This window comes from Urocitellus parryii, chromosome 6, assembly GCF_045843805.1.
Source record: "Urocitellus parryii isolate mUroPar1 chromosome 6, mUroPar1.hap1, whole genome shotgun sequence".
Classification (NCBI taxonomy): Eukaryota; Metazoa; Chordata; class Mammalia; order Rodentia; family Sciuridae; genus Urocitellus; species Urocitellus parryii.
The window spans coordinates 32150514-32175566 of NC_135536.1; the positions used below are offsets into that span (position 1 = coordinate 32150514).

Below are 25053 nucleotides of genomic sequence, written 5' to 3' on the forward strand. Positions count from 1 at the left end.
TGGGGAGTAGGCACAGGTGAGAAGAGGGGTATCAGGGGATTTGGGAATAGAAATTAGGCACAGTAGGGAGGGATTTAATGATTGAATTTTGTCTGTGAGGTTTAGTCCTTTCTTTTTCCTATCTGGTTCAATGATTCTATTCCCATCTTTTGGCAGGGGACAAATGTTACCAGTGTTTGTGTGCCCATACATTTCCCAAAAGTTGGATGGCAGTCTGAATGAAAAGGGAAGATAAAGGGGTGGCAGAGACCTGGGAGAAATAAGTCTGTTATTCAAAAGAAGCTATTTTAAGCCAATTCCAAAATACTAAAGGCCAAAAGTTCTTTTTTTTTTTTCCCTATTGAAACTTTTTTATTGTTTATTTTTGTTGTTGAGGCTTAAGGAAATTAACTTTGCTCATAATTCATTCAGCCTGGACTTAGTGACATCAACTTTTATTTGAGCCAATTAGGAATAAGACCAAACTGCATTCTTAGGTCTATTTAGTTTATACATGGCACTTCACCAACGACTTTTCTCATATAACCTTTAACAAGAACTCATAAGTAGCATCGATTATCCCCCAAGAGATGAGAGACCGATGGTAATTCAAATGGGCACCTCTGAAAAGATGTGTCAATTTTCTGTCCCATTCGAGCCAGATTGTTTTGAAAACCTTGGGGAAAGGCTGAAATTCTCCACCAGTCTGAGACTGTATTCGAGTTTTTACAACATTAACTGGAAAAAACAAGAATCCCAACATGGCACCCAGTAGACCTCCACAGATAAAGTCATCGACCAAATGAGCACTGTGAGTCCTTGCAGTAAATAGGTGCTCCTTAATGGGACCTCGAAGACCAAAGAAAAGGACATTGCTGGATCCTTTACGGAACAGAATGGGCACCAAACCTCGATAATACTCTCCAATTCCATGGCACTTCAGTGCCCTGAAAGCCTGATAAGTGTTTGTGAACTTGTCATGATGCTTGTGGTCTTGAAGCAATGTCTGAACTCTTTCCAATGGAGTGAAAATGGCTTCTGTTGTCCCTGCAAGTACTGCCGCCACGCCACAGGTTGCAAACTCTGAGGCACTGACGTGCTTTTAGTGAAGGGAAGACAAATCCTCCTACAGACTAAACATAAGCGCCAGGGTGGTGGTTTTCTGCATTAATGGCGGAAGGATTCCACGATACAAGTTTCAAAATCCATCTCTCCTCAACTGAAGCACTGCATCCCGGGTTTTGATTCCTTAGAGCTGCTGCCCTTAAAAAGGATCTTCCGAATGGGAAACAACGTGATGGCTACATTGCGGAAAGCTGCGCAGCAGCCACACAAGTAATGCTGCATCTCACCAAATTTGTAATGTGAGGTGAGATGTCTTGTTTTGAAGATGTAAGGATTAGTGGTCTCTTTTCATGAGCTTCTGAATCCATCATATTGCTTAAGGTCTCTCTTCTTCATGAAGGATTTTTTTTTTTTTTTTTTTTAACACCAGATGAGCCTCAGTGGTATGAGGGATGCTAGCTTTTTGGCAACTTTCCCATTTGTTCCGTTGTTACTGGTTTATCAGGTTCTTTCTTCTGGAGTCAATTTTGATAACTGGATTCCCATGGCTGCAGGCTGCCGGGCCCCACACCCCGAGCCACCGGCATGCAGGACCGCAGCAAGTGAGCCGGCCAGCCGCAGACCTCCACCAATCTCCAAAAGTTCTTTTACACTAACAACAGACAGGGATGGGAGTGGGTGGGTAGGGTGGGGTTGGAGGTTAACTATTCCACCATGCGACCAGCGCATTGGTTTCATTAATGAGGTTCTTGGCATAAAAGTTAGCTAGCGAGATCGAAATAAAACACACAGACTCAGTTACCTTTTTCTATGACCAGGTCTGAGGCGGCTCCCCTCTCTGGTTTCCACTTGGAACCACCCGGTAGGGCAGCAAGGATTACTCAGGGCTAGCAGGAGAGAGAGAGAGAGAGAGAGAGAGAGCACACCAGGGAGTAGCCTTTTACTGGGGAACAAGAAATTCAGGGGAGAATTCCATCCAATGAAGGTTGAGGGGGGCTGCACTCCAAGGTCAGGGTCAGTGATTGGCCCCCCGGGGTCAGTGGTCAGTCACACCCCCATACCGAGGGGCTCTCTCATCAGGAGGGGGCAGGGAAAGCTCGGACACAGTTAGCCAGAGCGCCTCAGACCCAAACCGGGAGTTGCCCAGTCACGTGTGAGAATGGCTCTCCACAAACTATATTGGACAGGGGAGAGTTGGGGGGAAGGTGGGGGTCAGGCATGGGAATGGGAAAGACAGTGGAATGAATTGGACATAAAATCCCTATGTTCATATATGAATACACAACCAGTGTAACTCCACATCATGTACAACCACAATTGGAAGTTATGCGGGGCTGGGGGGGGCACACCTATAATCCCAGCTACTTGGGAGATTGAGGCAGGAGGATCATGAGTTCAAAGCCAGCCTCAGCAAAAGTGAAGTGATAAGAAATTCACTGAGACCCTGTCTCTAAATAAAATGCAAAAAAGGGCTGGGGATGAGTGGTTGAGTGCTCCTGAGCTTAATCCCCAGTAACCCCCCACCCAAAAAAAAAAGCCAGAATCCAATAATTGGAAGTTATACTCCATGTATGATAAGTCAAAACAATAACAACAACCAAAAAAAGACCATTCTACTAAACCGGGCTTAATGTTGACACCTGTATTCCCAGTGGCTCAGGAGGCTGAGGCAGGTGGATTTCGAGTTCAAAGCCAGCATCAGCAAAAAGTGAGGTGCTAAGCAACTCGGTGAGACCCTGTCTCTAAATAAATTACAAAGTAGGGCTGAGGATGTGGCTCAGTGGTCAGTATCCCTGAGTTTAATTCCAGGTACCCTTCAAAACCAAAAATCAAAAAGCATTCTACTGTCATGTATAAAGAAAAAGAACAAATAAAAAATTAAAATAGGGCTCAGCGGTAGAGCACTTGCCTTGTATGTGCGAGACCCTGGGTTCAATCCTCAGCACTGCAAAAAAAATAAATAAGTGAAATAAAAGTATTGTGTCCAACTACAAAAACAAATATTAAAAAAATAAGCTAGGGGCTGGGGTTGTGGCTCAGTGGTAGAGCACTTACCTAGCACTTTGGAGGCCCTGGGTTCGATCCTCAGAGCCACATATAAATAAATACAATAAAAGTATTGTGTCCAACTACAACTAAAAGATAAATATAAAAAAAGAATATTTTTAAATTATCTACATTTATCTCTACCCTCAAATGTCCATATCCTCCTACATCCACCATTTCTAATCTGCTCTTTTTTTAAAAAATATTTTTTAGTGTTGACGGACTTTTATTTTATTCATTTATTTATATATGGTGCTGAGAATTGAACCCAGCGCCTCATACATGTGAGGCAAGCCCTCTATCACTGAGCCACAACCCCAGTCCCAAACCTGCTCTTCTTTACATAGTCAACTTGAACTGTTTCCTCCTTCCCTTTTCTGTCCATTCCTTCTTTTCTTTGCTTTCTTCCTTCCCTTCCTCCATTCTTTCTTTCTCTCTCTCCCCCCCCCCTTTCTTTCTTTCCAATGGGATCTTGCCATGTTGCCTAGGCTGGCACTAAATTCTTGGGCTCAAGCTACCCTCCTGCCTCATCCTCCCAGCTAAGATTACAGGCATGTATATCACTGTGCCCAGTTCCATGGAGTCAGGTTTTTTTTTTTTTTTTTTTTTTTTGTACCAGGGGATGTGGCTTTGAACTCACAGGCACTGGATCATTGAGCCAAATCCCCAGCCCTATTTTGTATTTTATTTAGAGACAGGTCTCACTGAATTGCTTAGCGCCTGGCTTTTGCCTCAGCCTCCTGGGGCGCTGGGATTAAGGTGAGCGTCACTGGGACAGGCTCTGACAGTCAGTTTTTTAGTGCATCTCTTAAAATCAAACTCATCTAGAGTCTAAGATCATCTGAGATCAAAATCTCTAAGGAAGTAATACATATTCCAATATGGAATAGATTGTCATTTCTTTGGCTGAATGTCAGGTAATATAGGTGGCCTGCATTTAGGAGACAGGTAAAATTTTTAAAAAATGCATTTCTTTATATAGATTCACATTTATGCTTGTATTAGAGAGGTACAAGAGAACTTGAGAGATGTGCTCTGGGCTCATTCATTAAAATGCAAAAGCAAGAATTCCTGCATTCTTTGCATTGTTTCTCCCCTCCCTCCCTCCCTCTCTTCCTTCAGTACTAGATATTGAACTTGAGTGTGGCTTTGCATTGCTAGGCAAATGAGCTACATCCTCCACCCTTTCTTCCTCACCCCTTTCCTCCCTTCCTTCCTTTCCTCCCTCCCTCCTTCTTTTCTTCCTTCCTCTCAGAGCTACATACCCAGCCCCTCTTTCTTAAAAATTTGATTTTAAATATTTTTATTTTTGTGCTGGGGATTAAACCCAAAGCCTCCTGCACACCAGGCAAGCACTCTACCACTGAACACTTCCAGTCCCTATATTTTATTTTATTTTTGAGACAGGGTCTTGTAATTGCCCAGGTTGGCCCAGAATTTGTGATTATCCTGCATCAGCCTCCTGAGTAGCTGAGATTACAGGTATGCCCTACCTCACCCAGCTGTTTCTCTCTTTTGCAGATGGCAACTGTAGTTAAGTTGCATATTAAAAATTCCAACTTGTATTAAATTGAATTAAAGTATTAAAGTCCATCAGCAACCCTCTCAGGCTTGCTGATCTCTGTGACCTCCAAAAGTAAGTTCAGTCAGAAATCAAATCAGCTTAAAGGTTCATGATTCTCTGTCTCCAGATGGCAGAATCACCTTAGGATTTAACTCCAAGCCCAGACCAGAGAAATCCTTTCTTTTGGGACATAAGCACCTAGCTAGATCTTCCAATTAGTTTCATATTCAACATTTATCAAATGCATTTTATATTTTACTCACTGTGCCTGCATTTAATGGGGAAGATAGAATTAAAAAAAAATAGATGCCACTTAACATAGAATCACATTCATGCTTATGGTAAAAGAGGACAAGAGAGGTCTGGAGAGGTGGCTCAGGGGTAGAGCGCCTGCTTGCCTAGTATTTGCGAAGCACTGGGTTTGATTCTCAGCACCACATATAAATAAATAAAATAAAGGTCCATTGACATCATATATATATATATATATATATATATATATATATATATATATATATATAAAATCTCCAGAGTCTATGGTTACTGTCTGTTCCTGAGAAGAGTCCTGTCTGTTCCTGAGAAGAGGAGCAATGTTGAACAAAAGAATATAAAACAATTTGAAAAGTTGTCATAGAAGTATGCATAAAGTTCTTCTCTGTGAAGAAGGGAGAATTGACACTACTTGTTTGATTTGAGGAAGAATTTTCAGAGAGATCACATATAAAATGAATGTGATGTATTATATAACTGTGTGTGTGTGTGTGTGTGTGTGTGTGTTGTGAGGTATGATACGATTTAGAGGAATGAAGAAACAAGATAAAGATATCCTAGGCCAAGAAAACTGCAAATATGAAATCATAGAGAGCAAGGATTTCTGTATGATGTAGAAATGAATGGGGAAAGAAAGTTTGAAAGGAAGGTTGGGGCTAAATTGTAAAAGAACATTTATGCTATATTAAGAAATTTGGGGGCTGGGGATATAGCTCAGTTAGTAGAGTGTTTGCCTAGCATACGCAAGACCCTGGGTTCAATCCCAGCGAAAGAAAGAAATAAAGAAAGAAAGAAAGAAAGGAAGGAAGGAAGAAAGGAAGAAAGAAACTTGACTGAGTGCTGTGGTGCACACCTGTAATCCTAGTGACTGAAAAGGTTGAGGCAGGAGGATCACAAGTTTGAGGCCAGCTTCAGCAACTTCATGAGAACCTGTCAAAATAAAAAACAAACAAAAAGGGCTGGAGATATAGACAGGTAGTAAAGCAACCCAGGGTTCAGTCCCCAATATCAAGAAAACAAAACAAAACATTGAAGCTGGGGTCTGTGGCAAGCTGGGGTCTGTGTCTCACTATTTAGGAGGCTGAGGCAGGAGGATTCCAAGTTCAAGGCCAGTTTGGGCAACATAGCTGGATCTGTTCTCAAAAAATAAAAAGAGCTGGGCGCAGTGGTGCACGCCAGTAATCCCAGTGGCTCTGGAGGCTGAGTCAGGAGGATCCCAAGTTCAAAGCCAGCCTTAGCAAAAGTGAGGCGTTAAGCACTCAGTAAGACCCTGTCTCTAAATAAAATACAAAATAGAGCTGGGATGTGGCCAACTGCCACAGTAGTCGAATGCCCTGAGTTCAATCCCTAGTACCCCCACCTTCAAAACAACAACAACAACACAAAAAGCCCCATAAATAAATAAATAGAAAAGAAAAGAAAACCAAGGGGTTTGGAGTGTCTCTTAGTGACAGAATGCATGCATCATGTATGAGAACTCTGGGGTTTTATCTCCAGCATCCACCACCCACCCTACATGAAATTTGAGCTTGACAAGGAGCCATCAGAAGTTTTAATCAAAGCTGTATTTTTTTTTTTTTTTAAAATCTGTCTTTATTTTTTTTTTTCAAAGAGAGAGTGAGAGAGGAGAGAGAGAGAGAGAATTTTTAATATTCATTTTTTTTAGTTTTTGGCAGACACAACATCTTTGTTGGTATGTGGTGCTGAGGATCGAACCCGGGACGCACGCATGCCAGGCGAGCGCGCCACCGCTTGAGCCACATCCCCAGCCCTCAAAGCTGTATTTTAAGGGCTAGGGATATATAGCTTAGTTGATAGAGTGCTTGCCTCTCATGCACAAGGTTTTGGGTTCAATCCCCAGCACCACAAACTGTATTTTAAAAGGTCAACTACTGAAATTGTGGAAAATGGATTAGAACTGGGAAGACTGCTGGGAGTGTGGTGGCACACACCTGTCATCCTTGCTATTCAGGAGGTTGAGGCAGATGGATCACAAATTAGAAGTCAGCCAGTCTGAGCTAAGAACATAGGGAGACCCTGTCTTTTTTTTTCTTTTTTTTTTTTTATTGTTGGTTGTTCAAAACATTACATAGTTCTTGATATATCATATTTCACACTTTGATTCAAGTGGGTTATGAACTCCCATTTTTACCCTGTATACGGATTGCAGAATCACATCAGTTACACATCCACTGATTTACATATTGACATACTAGTGTCTTTCGTATTACGCTGTCTTTCCTATCCTCTATTATCCCCCCTCCCCTCCCTTCCCCTCCCCTCTTCTCTCCCTACCCCCTCTACTGTAATTCATTTCTCCCCCTTGTATTATTTTTCCCTTTCCCCTCACTTCCTCTTGTATGTAATTTTGTATAACCCTGAGGGTCTCCTTCCATTTCCATGCAATTTCCCTTCTCTCTCCCTTTCCCTCCCACCTCTCATCCCTGTTTAATGTTAATCTTCTTCTTATGCTCTTCGTCCCTACTCTGTTCTTAGTTACTCTCCTTATATCAAAGAAGACATTTGGCATTTGTTTTTTAGGGATTGGCTAACTTCACTTAGCATAATCTGCTCTAATGCCATCCATTTCTCTCCAAATTCTATGATTTTGTCATTTTTTAATGCAGAGTAATACTCCATTGTGTATAAATGCCACATTTTTTTTATCCATTCGTCTATTGAAGGGCATCTAGGTTGGTTCCACAGTCTTGCTATTGTGAATTGTGCTGCTATGAACATCGATGTAGCAGTGTCCCTGTAGCATGCTCTTTTTAGGTCTTTAGGGAATAGACCGAGAAGGGGAATAGCTGGGTCAAATGGTGGTTCCATTCCCAGCTTTCCAAGAAATCTCCATACTGCTTTCCAAATGAGACCCTGTCTTAAATAAAATAAAAATAACAAAAACAAAAGAGGGCCAATCTCAATGGAACATGCCTGTAAACCCAGTGATGTGGGAGCCTGAGGCAGGAGAATTGCAAGTTCAAAGCCAGCTTCAGAAATTTAATGAACCCCTAAGCAACTTAGTGAAACCCTGTCTCAAAGAACTGGGGATGTGGTTCAGTGACTAAGCACCCCGGTTTAATCACACCTCCCCACCCTCACCCCCAATTTTGGAAAAAAAGTTGAGGGGAGTGGGGCTGGGAATGTAATTCAGTGGGAAGAGCACTTGCCCAGAATGTGCAAGGTCCAGAGTTCAATTCTTAGTACTTAAAATAAACCAACCAACAAATAAATAAATGAATTGGGAAGACAAACAATGGAAACAAATGAATTGGAAATCCCAAACCCAGGCAATAGATGATGAATGACTGACCTAAAAATGGGCTGGAGAGAACATGTTCCAGACAATTATGGATGGGGAGGAATCTCGTTCATTTGCAGTAAACTATCCATCCATCTTTTCATAAAACAAATGAATGATTAGTTACTACATACAAAGGCACCATGCTAGATGTCATATGCAAAGAGAATAAAAGCAGACCCCTCTTGAAGGAACATTAATCTGGTAAGAGAGCTGAAACAGGTAAGCTGTTAATGGGCTGCTTCTTTGAAAAAGCCCTACATAAGGCTCTTCACTTAACATTTTCTTTTATAAAAATCCATTGAGGTACCAGCTATTAAAATCTGAACATTTAGGGGCTGGGGTTGTGGCTCAGCACCACATATAAATAAATAAAATAAATGTTTTATTAACAAATGAAAAAAATTCTTAAAAATTTTGAACATTTAAGTTGGGTGCTGTGGTGCACTCCTGCAATCCTACAGGTTTGGGAGGCTGAGGCAGGAGGATCCTGAGTTCAAAGCCAGCCTCAGCAAAAAGCAAGGTGCTAAGCAACTCGGTCTCTAAATAAAATATAAAATAGGGCTGGGGATGTGGCTCAGTAGTTGAGTGCCCCTGAGTTCAATACCCAGTACCCACCAGAAAATAAAAACATATTAATCATTTAGACTATAAAATTTAGAGAAGGCTTAGGGATCGAGGCAGAAAGGAGCTTGTCGTCTGTCGTTTGCAGGAGGTGATAAAATACAAATGCAAGCAAAGAAATTCAGGAATGACAGAGTGATAATTAAACAAGGTAATAGAAGAGAAAGTGAGGAGAAAGGGTGGGGCTGGTTGGTAAGGGATTAAGAGATGATACTTGATTCTATCTCAAAGTTTATTTGTAGATCATCTGCTATTTGTGAATAGATACAGAATATGGGCCCAAACCGAAATGCAAATGCTCCTAAAAATGGGGCCCGTTAGTAATGAAATATGAAAAACATCTGATTTAAGCAGAACAAAAATAACACTCCCTAGTCAAGAATCAATAAGTGAATGAAGACATTCACATCCTCAAGTTTTTTTTTTTTTTTTTTTTTTTTTGTTTTTTGGGGGTACTGGGGATTGAACTCAGGGGCACTCCGACACTAAGCCCTATTTTTTGTATTTTATTTAGAGACAGGGTCTCACTGACACTTGCTTGGTGTCTTGCTTTTGCTAAGGCTGGCTTTGAACTCAGGATCCTCCTGCCTCAGCCTCTGATCCTCCTGCCTCAGCCTCTGATCCTCCTGCCTCAGCCTCTGATCCTCCTGCCTCAGCCTCTGGAGTCACTGTGATTATAGGCATGTGCTACTGGGCTCATCCTCAAGATTTTTTTTTTTTTTTCAGTTCTGGGGATTGAACCTATGGCCTTGTGCATGAGAGGCAAGTACTGTACCAACTGAGCTATATCCCCAGCCCCCTCATCCTCAAGATTTTAATGATGGGGGGAAAAAGTGTTCTTTTTCCTGAGTTTGTCTTATCTTAAACTGGAACAAAGTAATATTAGTCAAGGTTATCTTATTTTACTGCGAGTTTACTGAATGTTGGGTACTATGCCATGTCTGGGGGAATATGATGCAGAAGAGTTCTCTTCTCTTGCTCCAAAGGGCTTTTTTTTTTTTTTTTTTTTTTAAAGAGAGTGAGAGAGGGGAGAGAGAGAATTTTTAATATTTATTTATTTTTTTTAGTTCTCGGCCGGACACAACATCTTTGTTGGTATGTGGTGCTGAGGATCGAACCCGGGCCGCACGCATGCCAGGCGAGCGCGCTACCGCTTGAGCCACATCTCTAGCCCCTCCAAAGGGCTTTTAAAACAGGAGGACACATCAGGAGAATCCAGGTCGGTTTTAACTCATCTTTTGATGTTTCTGGAAAAGGCATAGAGAGAACCTGGTAGTGTAGGGCCCAGAGTGTGTGCTGAAAAGATCTGTAGAGAGAAGGCAAGTACTTTTGATGGAAGAGATTTTAAATTTGATTTTAAAATTTAAGTCTCCCAAATCTTATTTGAATTAAAAAGCATTGACTGCCTTTCACATTTCTCTGTGCATTCCACCCCACCACTCCTCCTGTAGCTGTAGGCAACTCTTGCTATCCAAAGTTACCAATTCTCTCCCTCTTCCCACCCATCACAACTCTCATCACAGTTCCTCACAGCTTGTCTCTGGGCTCAGCCCCAAGCCTGGAGGGACAAAATGGATTCAGAGTTGCTACTCAAACACTGATTCCCATGGAAACCAAACCACTGAAAAAACAAAAAGGGAGAAGAGGCAGCCACTGGCTGACCTCTTAAGCTCACCCTCCAAATTTTTTTCACTTCTGGGCATGAAGGCAAGGGCTTATGTATGTATATAACTAGCAGAACAGAATAACCCAATCCCTCCCCCATTCTCCAATTTCTTGAGAACCTTTTTGCTTTTGACAAAAGGCAGGGGACATCTCCACCTGGTGGTAGAAATGCAAAATTACCACAGAGAGAAGCCCTAATTAGTGAGAAAATCTGCAATGCAGGCTGTTAAGTTGCTGCAATAGGAAAAGGGTGAAAGATGTAACATTCAGGAGGCACTCCTCCAAAGTGTTTGATTGTGATGCATTTAACACTTGTTCCTTCTCACTGTACATTGTTTCAAGATTTAAATATTATTTTTATATTGATGTCATTTATTTATTTATTTTTAAATAAATTTATTTTAAAATAAATTTATTTTTGCATCCAATCCAAATATGGAAACATTATACTGGGGATTGAACCCAGGGGCTCTTTACCACTGAGCTACAACCCCAGTTCCTTTACAATTTTTTTTATTTTAATTGAGACAGTGTCTTGCTAATTTGTTTAGGGTCTCACTAAATTGCCGAGGCTGGCCTTGATCTTGTGATTCTCTTGCTGCAGCTGGGATTACAGGTGTGTACCACTGTGCTTGGCTGAGATCTAGTTTTTGGTTTCTGTTTTGTTTTGTTTGGTGTTGAGGATGGAACCCAGGGTCTTACCCATGCTTAGCATATGCTCTATCACTGAATTCCACCTCCAGCTCCACAAAGTCTAGTTTTATATCTCCCAACTCCATACTGTTTCCCATGTGAATGTCTTGTTGCCACAAACTTAGTGTAAAACCAGCATGGACAGTGCTTGGTTTCCCTTCCAGAGAGCAGCCTTTGCCATCTTTCAAAGGGAAATAGATTTGCTCCATTGTCTTTTTGGTATGGCCTATTTTCTTCAGGGCTGTGAATATTTGTGCAATCATCTGCAGAGGCATCACCCAACTGATCAACATGATTACTAAAAGAGAACAAGGAAAGTCAAACCAGAGGGTACAATTACCATAAAGCTTACAAAAGCAAATTCTCTAATTCATTTTATTCTACTGGTTATCATGAGATACTTACGCTTTATCCAAAGGGATCAGGAAAAACAACAACTACATCTACTGAGCATCCTCCTTGTGCCAGAAACATTTCCCACATCACAGCAATTCTATCCTGGAAGTGACAGGAAAGGCAGGAGAGGTGGGAATCTGTCTGACACACTGACTACTCTGTATTTTATCTCCTCCAAAAGTTTTTTTTTTTTTTTTTTTAACTAGGGATTGAACCTAGGGGTGCTTAACCACTGAGTCACATCTTAGCCATGTGTATGTATGTGTTGTGTGTGTGTGTGTGTATATATATATATATATATATATATATATATATATATATATATATATATAATTTAGAGACAGGGTCTTGCTGAGTTGCTTTGGGCCTCACTAAATTAGGCTTTAAACTCAAGATCTTTCTGCCTGAACCTTCAGTGCTGCTGGGATTACAGGCATGTCCCACCAAGCCTGGCTCCTCCAAGTTTTCAGCTTTTAGAATCAATTCTTTTCTACATCCGTGCAATATTTTCAATTTTATTCTATCATTTTTACCTTGAATGTGTTTGATTTTTTAGTGTTAGGGTCAACCCCAGGGGCTCTTGCATGGGAGGCAAGTGCTCTAGAATTGGCCCATGAGATCAGGGAGGCTAAGATTGATGATATTCAGTTGGCAACTTGGGAACCAGAGAAACTTGTGGTGTAGCACTGTCCAAATTGGAAGGCCTGGGAACCAAGGGAGCTGTTGAAGTAAATTGCAGTCTCAGGATGGTGGTCTGAGAATCCCAGGGACTTCTGGTACAAGTTCTGGAATCTGAGGGCCACAGTTGCTTCTAAAGGACAGAAGATGATGGATGGATGTACCATGTATCATCTCAGAAACAGAGAGAAGGAGACTTCATTCTTCTTCTGTCTTTTTGTTCTCTCTGGATTTTCAACTATTTGGATAGCAAATTCCCATATTAGGTGAGGGTGGATTTTCCTTACTCAGTCCACTGATTCTAATTGGCATCAGAATCCCCCAGGCTTGGCCAATCTCTTCTGGAAACATTTTTACAGACTTTATCTAGTTGTAATGCTTTTTAGCTATCTGGGTAGACCCATCACCCAGTCAAGTCGACACCTAGAATTAAACATTGTATTACAGGACGTATGAGTTCACTTTCAAGTTTCAGGCTGAGAAAGATAGTCTCTGCTGTTAGTTTGGCTCACTTTCTTTTGTCCTTTAAGTGTCAGTTACTTTTTTTTTCTTCTTTTTTCAAAGTATTGGGGGTTGAACCCAGGTGTGCTCTACCATTGAGCTACATCCCCAGCCTCTTTTGAAAACTTTTTTAATTTTGAGATAGAGTCTCATTAAGTTTCCTAGTGATCCTTCTGCCTCAGCCTCCCAAGGTGCTGGAATTACAGGCATTACCACCACATGCGGCTGGTAATTGCCACATCCCCAGCACTTTTTAAGTTTTTTTTTTTTTAGATAGGATCTTGCTAAGTTGCTTAGGTCCTTGCTAAATAGTGGAGGCTGGCTTTAAACTCAGGATCCTCCTGCTTCAGCCTCCCAAGAGGCTGAGATTACAGGCATGCATCACCAAGTCTGGTTGGTAATTTCTTTTCTATATGAGGAAAGATAATCCTTGATTAAAATATATGTATATAGTATATTTTGTTTATCTATTCATTTGTCTGCACTTATGATGCTTCCACCTTTTGGCTGTTGTGATCATGTAAATAATACTGTTATGATCATGGATGTAAAGTTATTATTATTATTTTAATTTTTTATTTCTTCTTTTTAGTTACACATGACAGTAGAATGTATTTTGATATATCATAGACATATGGAGTGTAACTTCCCATTTTTGTGGTTGTATATGATGTGGAATTCCACTGGTTATGTATTTGTATATGAACATAGAAAAATTATGTTCGATTTATTGTACTGTTTTTCCCATTTCCATTCCCTCTCTCTTCCTTCCACTTCCCTGCCCGAGTCCAGCCCCAGCAGGGATCCAGGGGTCCTGAAGGATGAGTGACATAGGCGAAAGAAGAAGAGACGGGATGACAGGTTGCAAGTTACAAGCAGCCTCCAGATGAATCTGCTGCTCCTAGAGGGGCCTCTATTTTTATAGCTTTTTTTACATGTGTTTTTTCAGGTAGCCTCAAAGCCCGAAACTTCTTTGATTTACATCATTTTCACAAGTTACAATCTTTTCTGACGTACATTGATTACCTAAGATATTGAGTACATTGTTTAAAATATTTTTCTATAACCTTGCCAATCATGATTAAGCTTTCACATTCTTACCTTAATCACTAGGTGCTAGACAACGCAACTCGACTACATGCCTCCTGATCTATTATTAACTTTTAACTTTAAAGCATAACTATAATTATTTCATTAACCTTTAACTTTAAAACATACCTATGATTATTGGTAAGCTTGCTTACTTCTAAACTGAAGTTCCAATAAAACACACTTAACATAGTGAAAGACTATTACTTAAAAGCCTACTACTCTGAAGTGCCTCTAAAATATATTTATGTTAATTTTACATCATTTTATTTTTAATTTCCAAGGTAATTTCCTTTTTTCATGTGACCTATTTAACTGCTTTCTTAAAGAGTTTCTTTGATCCTTGGTCAAAGTACACCAAGTATTATGTCTTTGTATTCTTTAACTAGAGGGCAGGCTCTGCACCTCAACTCATTTGCCATTAATATTAACTATGTGTTTCCCATTTTCACCTTAAATTCCTGCGTAAGGCAAAGGAGGGTCTGTTGGTGGGGGGATGTATTTTTATTAGCTTCTTGTCCTCAAGGGGGATACCATAATCTTCCTTTAATTAAGTAAGCTATATACGGTGGTCCTTGCACTGTTGGCACAGCTATTGTTTTTCTGTAGCTAGGCTGTTGTTCAGGTTGTGGATTTAGAAGGAGGGGGGGCTTAGTGTAAATCATTAACCATGGGATAAACATTTCTTGTTGCTTAGGCTTGAGGAATAACACCATTGTTTGTATCCTGAGCGATATTGAAGCACACCTTAAGGTATGTCTTAATTGTATCCTTAGTCTCATTCTGGGAATTTTCCTGCAATCTCAGGTAATACATACTTTTATTATTGATTGATGTATGCCCTATTATCCATATTATGAGTATCATAAACAAAACACTTAACATTCCTAATGGTTCCGGTTTCCAGATGGTGCAGCCCTGCCTCAGCATCCTCCCCCCTACACTGTGACCTTGTTAAACATTGGGTGCAGGAATGCCTTCACCACCTCCCCACCCTCCAATCCCCTGAACATTCTCCCCTCCCACCAATTGTGAGTCAGCATCCGAATATCAGAGAGAATATTCAGCCTTTGGTTTTTTGGGATTGGCTTATTTCACTTAGTATGATAGTCTCACTCCATTTACTGGCAAATGCTATAATTTCATTCTACTTTATGGCTGAGTAATATTCCATTGTGTATATGTGCCACATTTTCTTTATCCATTCATCTGGTTGAAGGACACCTTGGTTGGTTCCATAGTTCAGATACTGTGAATTGAACTGTTATGAACATTGATGTGGCTGCATCACTGTAGTATGCTGATTTAAATTCCTTTGGGTATAAATCAAGGAGTGGGATAATTGAGTCAAAAGGTGGTTCCATTCCTTTTCTGAGGAATCTCCATACTACTTTCCAGAGTGGTTGCACCAATTTGCAGTCCCACCAGCAAAGTATGAGTGGGATGTACAATTATTTTTGAAGACTCTGCTTTCAATTATTTGGGTATATACATAGGAATAAGTTAACAGATCATATTGCAATTCTATTTTCAATTTTTGAGGAACCATCATACTGTTTTCCATAATGGCTGCACCATTGTACATTTTCATCATAGACCAATAGTGTACACGTTTTCACAAATTTTTACATCCTAGCCAGAGCATGTTATTTTCTGACTTTTTTTTTTTCCAGTGCTGGGTATTGGACTGAGGGACTTGAGCATGCTAGGCAAGTACTCTACACTAAGCTATACCCCCAGCCCAGGCTTTTTATTTTGTTTTTTGAACAGTAACATTATGGGTGTGAAATTGTATCCGGCACCTAATCACTGGATTATTTTATTTTATTATTTTTTATTTTTTGGGTTTAGGGATTGAAGCCAGGGGGCACTTGGCCACTGAGCCATATTCCCAGTCCCCCTTTTTTGTATTTTATTTAGAGACAGGGTCTCACTGAGTTGCTTAGTGCCTCCTCATTGCTGAGGCTGGCTTTGAACTCAGGATCCTCCTGTCTCAGACTCCCGAGCCTCTGGGATTATAGGCTTGTGCTACTGTGCCCAGCATCACTGGATTATTTTAAAACAAATCTGTTATGGTTTAGATATGAGGTGTCCTCCCAAAAGCTCATGTGTGAGATAATGCAAGAATTTTCTTAGGTAAAATGATTAATGTTACCTAGTCAGTCTGTTTTTTTTAAAAAATATTTTTTAGGTGTATGAACCTTTATTTTGTTCATTTATTTATATGTGGTGCTGGGAATTGAACCCAGTGCCTCACATGTGCTAGGCAAACACTCTGCCACTGAGCCACATCTTCAGCCCCACAGTTAGTCTGTTAATCCACTGATAGGGATTAACTGGGTGGTAACTGGGTAGGCAGGTAGGGTGTGGCTGAAGGAGGTATCTGGGGAGGGGCATTCCTTTGTGGTTTAAATTTTGTCCCTGGTGAGTGGAACTTTCTTTCTGCTTTCTGATTGCCATATTCGGAGTTGCTTTTCTCTTCCATGCCCTCTACCACGATGTTCTGCCTATCTCAGGCCCAGAGCTATGACGTTGCCTGTCTATAAACTGAGACCTCTGAAACCGTGAGCCAAAATAAACATTTCTTCCTGTTATGTTGTTCTTGTCAGGGTATTATTATTGTTATTATATTGGGAATTTAACTCAGGGACACTCTACTACTGAGCTACATCCCCAGTCCTTTATTTTTTATTTTGAGTCAGTGTCTCACTAAGTTGCTTAGGGCCTCCTTGCTAAGTTGTAAAGCTGGCCTCGAAACTGCAATCCTCCTTCCTTAGCCTCCCAAGTTGCTGGGGTTACAGCTGTGTACCACCATGCTGGATTTTATTGGGTCTTTCAGTCACAATGAAGAAAAAGCTGACTAAAACAAAATCCCAGACATCATGGGATAATTTATCATGGCTGATGCCTCAGCCTGTGACAAGAATATTTCTCTGTTGTTATAAAATAGAGTCCCTGGGGGACATCTTATGCATATATGGAGTCTAAAAGTACTAGAGTCATTTGACTACAAGATTTAGGATGTGACCAACATAGAGGGGACGCAGTCAAGAGAACTGCAGATAGCTGGGCACAGTGGCACATGCCTGTAATTACAGCTACCTGGGAGGTGGCTGAGGCAGGAGGATCACAACTTTGAGGCCAGTGTGGGCAAGTGAATGTGTCCCTGTCTCAAGATGAGACCCTGGGTTCAAGTCCTAGCATTGGGAGCAAAACTGTGATGGGACCCTGCCTGATCATAGCATTACCTTTTGGCTGAATGTAAACTCAATAAACTCTCAGTTTAAAAAATTATATTTTCAGTTTTTTGTTGCTGAAAATATCATTCTTTTCTTTTTTTCTTTCTTTCTTTTTTTTTTTAGCACTGTGGATTATACTCAGGGGCACTTAACCACACTGAACCACATCCTCAGCCCTTCTTTGTATTTTATTTAGTCAGGGTCTCACTGAGTTGCTTAGGGCCTCACTAAGTTGCTGAGGCTGACTTTGAACTTGAAATTCTCCTGCCTCAGCCTTTGGAGCGGCTGTGATTATAAGAGTGTGCCACTTCATCTGGCTCTTATTTTTTTTTCTTCATAGCATGTGTTGTTATCCATTATCTTTCTGTTCATTACTTATGAATTGTTTCTCTTTTCTCATAGATAATGCACTTGATATCAGCAAGCTGTCCTTCTTCATTTATCACTGTACTCCCCATTGCCAAACATAGCACCAAACACACGATAATCATACAAGTATTTGTTGAATAAATGAATCAAGGTATATTATAAAATATTTCTTTTTTTAAATACAATATTTGTAAGTAAAGGATTAAAAGTAGTTATCATCTTGGGCTGGGGCTGTAGCTCAGTGGCAGAGGACTTGCCTAGCACATGTGAGGCACTGAGTTCCATCCTCAGCACCACATAAAAATAAACAAATAAAATAAAGGTATGTTGTCCATCTACAACTACAAAAAATAAAAAAAAGTGGTCATCATCTTAATGAAACAAAATTTGTGATTTTTTTTTTCATGTTGGGAATTGAACCGAGAGCCTCATGTATGCTAGATAAGCTCTCTGCCACTAAAAAAGATGATTTGTCACTTTTTTTTGAAATTTTAAAACTTAACATAAATTTAATAATGGCATATGAGAAAGAAGAAATAACTTTATAGTTTGTGCTCTTATTTGAACTGCCTACAGCTTAAGGCCTAAATTTCATGAGTGGGGGAAGCCTAATTGCTATTACTGTGTGCCCAATGTATAATTCCCCTGCCCCACAGGCCCACACATTGAGCTAGGATTAAACCCAGGGTCTTGTGTATGCTTGGTAAGTGTTCTACCACTGATGTACTTGTAAAACAAATGTTTGCTACAGATTTGTTCCATTTTGTCTGTATTTTTATTATACACCTACAGATTGTTTTAATGTTATTTCATTGTTAAGGTATCAGTTATAATCACAATTATGCTAACCACTCTGAAAAGGGAATAAGAACTATAATAGATGAAGGGTGTGGTGGTGCATGCCTGTAATCCAGGCATCTCAGGAGACTGAAACAGGAAGATCACAAATTCAAAACCAGCCTCAGCAACTTAGTGAGACCCTATCTTAAAATAAAAATAAAACAGGGCTGAGGATGTAACTCAGTGGTTAAGCATTCCTGGGTTCAATCCTCATTACCTGGGGAAAAAAAAGAACTACAATACAATTTGGAAGTTTCTTTTTTGGCTCAGAAATACAGATTTATTTATTTATTTATTTATTTATTTATTTATTTATTTATTTATTTGTGTGTGTGTGTGTGTGTGTGTGTGTGTGTGCAGGGGTGAGTTGGGGTTTGGGGGAGGATTTTGGGGATCAAATCCAGGGCCTGAAGTTTTGGGCAAATGCTCTACTACTGAGCTATATCCCCAGCCTGTAAGCTTATTTTTATAATTAATTATTTGACCATTTTATATGTTAAATATTTTGAAAGATTAAGCATTTGATAAACAATATTATAGTGCTGCAACACTAAACTAAATCAGTCAGGATCACTATAGATGAATTGGGTTGGCACTGAATAATTACACAGAGACAGAGAAAATACCTTTTTCTTGGGGTTCAGAGAGTCTTCTTGGCCCCAGCCCCCACAGGGGAAGCAAGAAAGGTAGACGAGAGAGAGAGAGAGAGAGAGAGAGAGAGAGAGAGAGAGAGAGACACACACACACACACACACACACACACACACACACGTCTGAAGCCCTATATATTGAGGGGAAGACACCCAATGAGGCAAGGGATTGGGTTTCAGGGGAGTGTAGTCCAGATGCCCACTCCCAGAGCTTCATTCCCCTGATCAGCGGAGGTGAGATCCACCTGTTTTCACACTTCCCTCCCTCGAGGTTAAGGGTCCATGCTCTCTCCTGTGTGGCAGCTCCCCACATAATAGTTTAAGGAATTTGTTACTTAGTGTATTGTCTGTTCTCTGAACAAAGTACTAAGAAATTGTGTGGGTCAGTTTCATTTAAGGGAGAATGGTTAGTTTTCTGTCTCTCCCATCTATTAGGTGAACATGTTAATCCCTAAGGGCTGAACATTCACATGACCAGAATCGACTAGCTGCCTTCCCTGACTTTGCTTTATAGATAACACGGTTTCATTACGGTAACTATCCAATTTAAAAAGCTTAAGAATGAGGCAGAAGTGGAATAGGACAGAACTGGGGATGCTCTTGGATTGGAACCAGAACTATTGCACAAAATTTCCCCAGGACCTTTCTTAGGTCCTGATCAACTCATGAAAGCTCATCAACCTGACACATATAAATTGATATGGAATACTAATTTGTATAAATTATTCTGGCACCCTGATTAATTTCTCTATTTTATTTTAATGAAAAATTTCATATTGAGATTTACTTTTTATTGTGTGGGGAATTTATTATTGAAACATTTGAGTGGACTTCATTGCATTTTTCTTTTGGATTGATTAATTTGGTTTGGTTTGTGAAAGCACCAGTTTAAGAGAAAGCTTATTCCTTTAGCAGGCAAGAAAGAGTAAGTGTGTGCTATGATTTGGATATGAGGTGTCCCCTGAAAGCTTATGGTTATAACCTAATCAGTGGATTAGTTTAGTCAATGGATTAATAATTTGAAAGGACCACTGCACTGGGTGATAACTGCAGGCAGGTGGGGTGTGGCTGGAGAAAATAGGTCACTGGGGATGTGCCTTTGGAATTCATCGCTTGTGCCTAGCTCCTTTTTTTTTAAAAAAAAAAAAACATTTATTTTTTAGTTTTAGGTGGACACAATATTTTTATTTTACATTTATGTGGTGCTGAGGATCAAGCCCAGTACCTCGTGCATGCTAGACAAACACTCTACCACTGAGCCCCAACCCCAGCCCCAGTGCCTGGTTCCTTTTTCTCTCTCTGTTTCGTGGTTGCCATGGGCTGAGCAGCTTTCCTCTGATATGCCCTTCTGCCATGATGTCCTGCCATAACCTCAGGCCCAGAGAAAGAGAACAGACTGATCTGACCATAGGGCTGGGGTTGTAGCTCAGTGGTAGAGTACTTGCCTCACAAGCGTGAGGCCCTGGGTTTGATCCTCAGCACTACATAAAAATAAATAAATAAAAGTGAAGATACTGTGTTCATCTACAACTATAAAAATATTTTTTAAAAAAGAACAGACTGATCATAGACTGAACCTCTGAAACTGTGAGCCCCAAATAAATTTTTCCTTCTCCAAGTTGTTCTTATCAGGTATTTTTTTAAAATTAATTAATTTTTAAATTATTTCTTACATACATATCAGGTATTTTGGTCCCAGTGATGGAAAGCTGACTAAAACAGCATGTTAGTCTCTCTTCATACATCCATGGTGTCCTCAGGAAGTCTCCAAAGTCAGACCTATTAAGATGCACACAGCAGCCCACCTATAATCCCAATGACTCAAGAGGCTGAGGCAGGAGGATTGCAAGTTCCAGGCTAGCGTGGGCAACTTAGTGAGACCTTGCCTTAAAATGAAAAATTAAAAATAGACTGGAAGTGTGGCTCAGTGATAGAGTGTGCCTGGGTTCAATCCCCAGTACCAGGGTGGGGGTGGGGGATAAAAGATGCACATCTCATGACATCTTTAGTTCGTTGCCTAGCACTTGCTCCTAAGGTATAAATCCAACTGAAACAGAATGGAAGAACACTCCCCATCAAGAGGATTATAGTTTATCCTAAGGGAGCTTGAACAACCATTGTGGGTGGAGTTTAAAACCCATTGGATGCATTCAGTATGCCAGTCTTCTGGTTGTTTAGGTATGCCATCTTTTGTTGTCTTCTGGATGGCTTTAGTCTCACTCTCTACTCTTGTAGCAGCAGGGAGCTGTTTATCTGGAGGGGGCACCAAAGAACTTCCAGGAAGTTGTATTTTACCGCAAACTGTGTTTGATCTTATTGTATGGATATAATATGACCACAGAAAAGACAAAAAGCAAGAAGATAAAATCTCACTTGGTGAATCCTCACTTCCTGCACCTGATGTCTGACATGGTCACAGCATGTGGGATGCTGGAAACCGGAACCATGGGGAATGTTAAGTGTTTTGTTTGTGATACTCGTGATATGAATAACGGGGCATATGTCAATCAATAATAAAAGTACGTATTGCCAGATTGCAGGAATATTCCCAGAATGAGATTAAGGATACAATTGAGACATGCTATGAGGTGTGTTTCAATGTCTTTCAGAATACAAACAATAGGGTTATTCCTCAAGCCCCAACAACAAGAAATATTTATCCCACAGTTAACAATTTACACTAGCTCCCCCCCCTCCCAACCCAATCCTAAAGCCACAACCTGTACAACAGCCTAGCTACAGAAAAACAACTGCTGTGCCAACAGTGCAAGGACCACCATATGTAGCTTATGGTATCCCCCTCGAGGACAAGAGGCTAATAAAAATCCATTCCCCCAAACAAAAGACCCCCCTTTGCTTTACGCAGAAACTTACGATGAAAATGGAAAACACACAGTTAATATAAATGACAAATGGGTTGAAGCGTAAGCTTGCCCTTTAGTTACAGATTACAAAGACATAAGAATTGGTGTGCTTTGACCAAGGATCAAGGAAGTTCTTTAAGAAAGCAGTTAATAGGTCATATGAAAAAAGAAAATTACCTTAGAAATTAAAAATAGAATAATGTAAAATTAACATAGATGTATTTTAGAGGCACTTCAGAGTACTAGGCTTTTAAATAATAGACTTTCACTACTTTAAGTGTGTTTTACTGGGATTTTAGTTTAGAAGTAAGAAAGCTTACCATTAATCATAAGTATGCTTTAAAGTTAAAGGTTAATGAAATAATTATAGGTATGCTTTAAAGTTAGAAGTGAATAATAGGTCAGGAGTCATGTAGTCTAGTCGTGTCGCCTAGCACCTAGTGATTGAGGTGAAAACCTAAAAGCTTAATTATGATTGGCTAAGGTTTCAGAAAAAAATATTTTGAACAATGTACTCAATATCTGATGTAATCAATGTATGTCAGAAAAGACTGTAACTCTTGAAAATGATGTAAATCAAAAAAGTTTCCGGCTTTGAAGCTATCCATTAACTACCTGAAAAAACACCTGTAAAAAAGGTATAAAAATAAAGGTCCCTCCAGGGGCAGCAGAGATTTCTTCTGGAGGCTGCTGTAACTTGCAACCTATGGTCCCAACTCTTCTTTCGCCAAGGCCACTCTTCCTTCAGGACCCCTGGAACCCCACTCCCCGCACTGGGGCTGGACCTCGGCACTCACTAAACCTAAACATTAGAATAATTTCTTCCTCTGGAGATTTTCCCAGGGGAGATAGACCATTTCAAACCTTGCTCTTGGTTCTCGGGCCTCCTATCATTCTCTTCAGGGCTAGCTTCACCTCTTGGTTCCGCAGAGTGTAGATGAGGGGGTTGAGGAAAGGGGTGATGGCCGTGGGGAACAGAGCAGCTGCCCCATCCAGGGGACTATTGGTCCCAGGCCTCAGGTAGATGAAGGCACAGGGCACGTAGTACACGGTGACCACAGTTACATGGGCCCCACAGGTTGAGAAGGCCCGGCGGCGCCCATCAGCTGTACGGATTCTGAGGATGGCCCTGATGATCTGAATGTAGGAGAGGAGGATCAGAGAGAAACAGCTGGCAACCACCACCCCAATGTCCACAAAGGTCACCAGCTCGTTGACTGTGGTATCAGCACAGGCCAGCCTCAGAACGGCAGGAATGTCACAGAAGAAGTAATCCACCCGGTTGGGACCACAATAGGGCAGGCGGAAGGTTAGAATGGCCTGGAGAGCCCCATGAATGGAACCGGCCACCCAAGCCCCAGAGGCAAGCAAGGTACTGAGCTTAGCAGTCATGAGCACAGGGTAGCGCAAGGGCCGGCATATGGCCAGGTACCTGTCGTAGGCCATCAAGGTGTAGAGGAAGCACTGGGTGCTTCCCAGAAAGTGATAGAAATAAAGTTGAGCCACACAGCCAGCGAACAGGATGGGTTTGATGGCTGACGTGAAATTCATCATGAGGCGAGGGACAATGATGGAGGAGATGCCCATGTCGATGAGGGAGAGGACACCAAGGAAGATATACATGGGGCGGGCATGGAGCTGTGGGTCTGTCCAGACGGTGACCAGAATAAGGAGGTTCCCCAGCTGAGTCAGGATGTAGATTAACAAAAAGAACACAAAAAGGAGTGTCCTTAGTCTGGGTGGGTAGGGAATTCCTGTCAGGATGAACTCAGTCAACAGTGTGTGGTTGACTCTTTGCATCTCCTGAAGCAATCTTTTCCTAGAGAATGGACAAAACAGGAGTTAGCACAGAGGTGAGAGGGAAGTGAAGAGAAACTAGAGAAAAAGATAATAGAGATTTGGGGCAGTAGCAGAGAAGTTCCTCTGTTCTGTAGAGAGATGGCCAATCAGGAGAAGCTATGTTCTCTGGCAAGAGTTTTGTAAATAAAGTTTTACTGGTACACAGCCATGTTCATTTATTTACATATCATCTGTAGCTGCTTTGATGCTAAGATGGCAAAGCCTCAATAGAAAAAGTTTGCGTCTAGGGGTTTGCACCTGGAAAACTATAGTGATTGACTGTTATTTCAGCACAGGCCAGGGTTTCCTGGACATAGGATGTGTATGGGAAAGGGATTTGCTGCCTGAGATGCTCGGAATCTTTCAGAGGCCACTGTCTCATTCTTATCTCTGCCAGGGCAAAAACTTACATGGGAAATGAGGGAACTCCTTTCCCCCCATTGTTATAGAGAGAATGAAATAGAATTTTGTTCGAATGGCTACTTGTGAGTGACACTGCTTGATGCTGCTTGATGCAAATATTTTGTCCAAGTTCTCAACAGTTCAAAGGAATAAAATATCAGGAGGCTGTAAGTGTATAAGTAAACAGAGTGCAAATACCAGCGTGCACCGTGGTTGGTGCCCGGTGCTTGGGATTTCACTTGCCTCATTTGTAATCATTTAGCCTTGAGACCCAGTAAAGGAAGAGAGGAGAGAAAAAAGAAAAGAGGCATGGCTATAGTGAGAAGTCAGAGATTAAAGGAAAAGAAAGGGCCGGGTGCGGTGGTGCACGCCTGTAATCCTAGTGGCTTGGGAGGCTGAGGCAGGAGGATCACGAGTTCAAAGCCAGCCTCAGCAAAAGCAAGGCACTAAGTAACTCAGTGAGACCCTGTCTCTAAATAAAATACCAAATAGGGCTGGGGTTGTGGCTCAGTGATTGAGAGCCCCTGAGTTAAATCTCGGTTATGGGGTTGGTGGGGAGGAAAAGCAAGGATGATTAGAGAAGGTAAGGAGAACAGGATGAGAGGGTAGCTAGTGCAGAGCAAACAGCTCTGTGTGGAAGAATTATTTTTAAATTCTTAGTCCAAGCCTGATGTGGTGGGGGACTTCTGTTGTCCCAGCAGTTTGGGAGATTGAAGTAGGAGGATCACAGATTTGAGGGCAGCCTTGACAACTTAGGAAAACCCTGTTTCAAAAGAAAAAAGACTGGGGATGTAGCCCAGTGATAAGGTGCTCCTGTGTTCAATCCTCAGTAACAACCTGCCCCCCCAACAAACACTTTAGTCTAATCCTTGATTAGCATTTCTTCAGATGAAGAAAAGATTACATTTTTCTCTCTCTATTATTTATTTATTTTTGTACTGGGGATTGAACTCTACCAGTGAGTTATATCCCCAGTCGT

The 25053-nt window shown here is 41.0% G+C and overlaps 1 protein-coding gene and 1 pseudogene across 1 annotated transcript; both read right to left on the minus strand.

Moving 5' to 3' along the window:
- Window positions 1–517: 517 nt before the first annotated feature.
- Window positions 518–1415, minus strand: LOC144255480 (mitochondrial nicotinamide adenine dinucleotide transporter SLC25A51-like; annotated as a pseudogene).
- Window positions 1416–22691: 21276 nt separating this feature from the next.
- Window positions 22692–23633, minus strand: Or10g3 (olfactory receptor family 10 subfamily G member 3). Its single transcript, XM_026414228.1, has one exon. The coding sequence runs from the start codon at window positions 23631–23633 to the stop codon at window positions 22692–22694; it is 942 nt and encodes a 313-aa protein (XP_026270013.1).
- Window positions 23634–25053: the final 1420 nt, after the last annotated feature.

Excerpts from the sequence above, each read along its gene's own strand:
- Or10g3 (XM_026414228.1), bottom strand. The coding sequence starts at position 23,633 with ATGCAAAGAGTCAACCACACACTGTTGACTGAGTTCATCCTGACAGGA.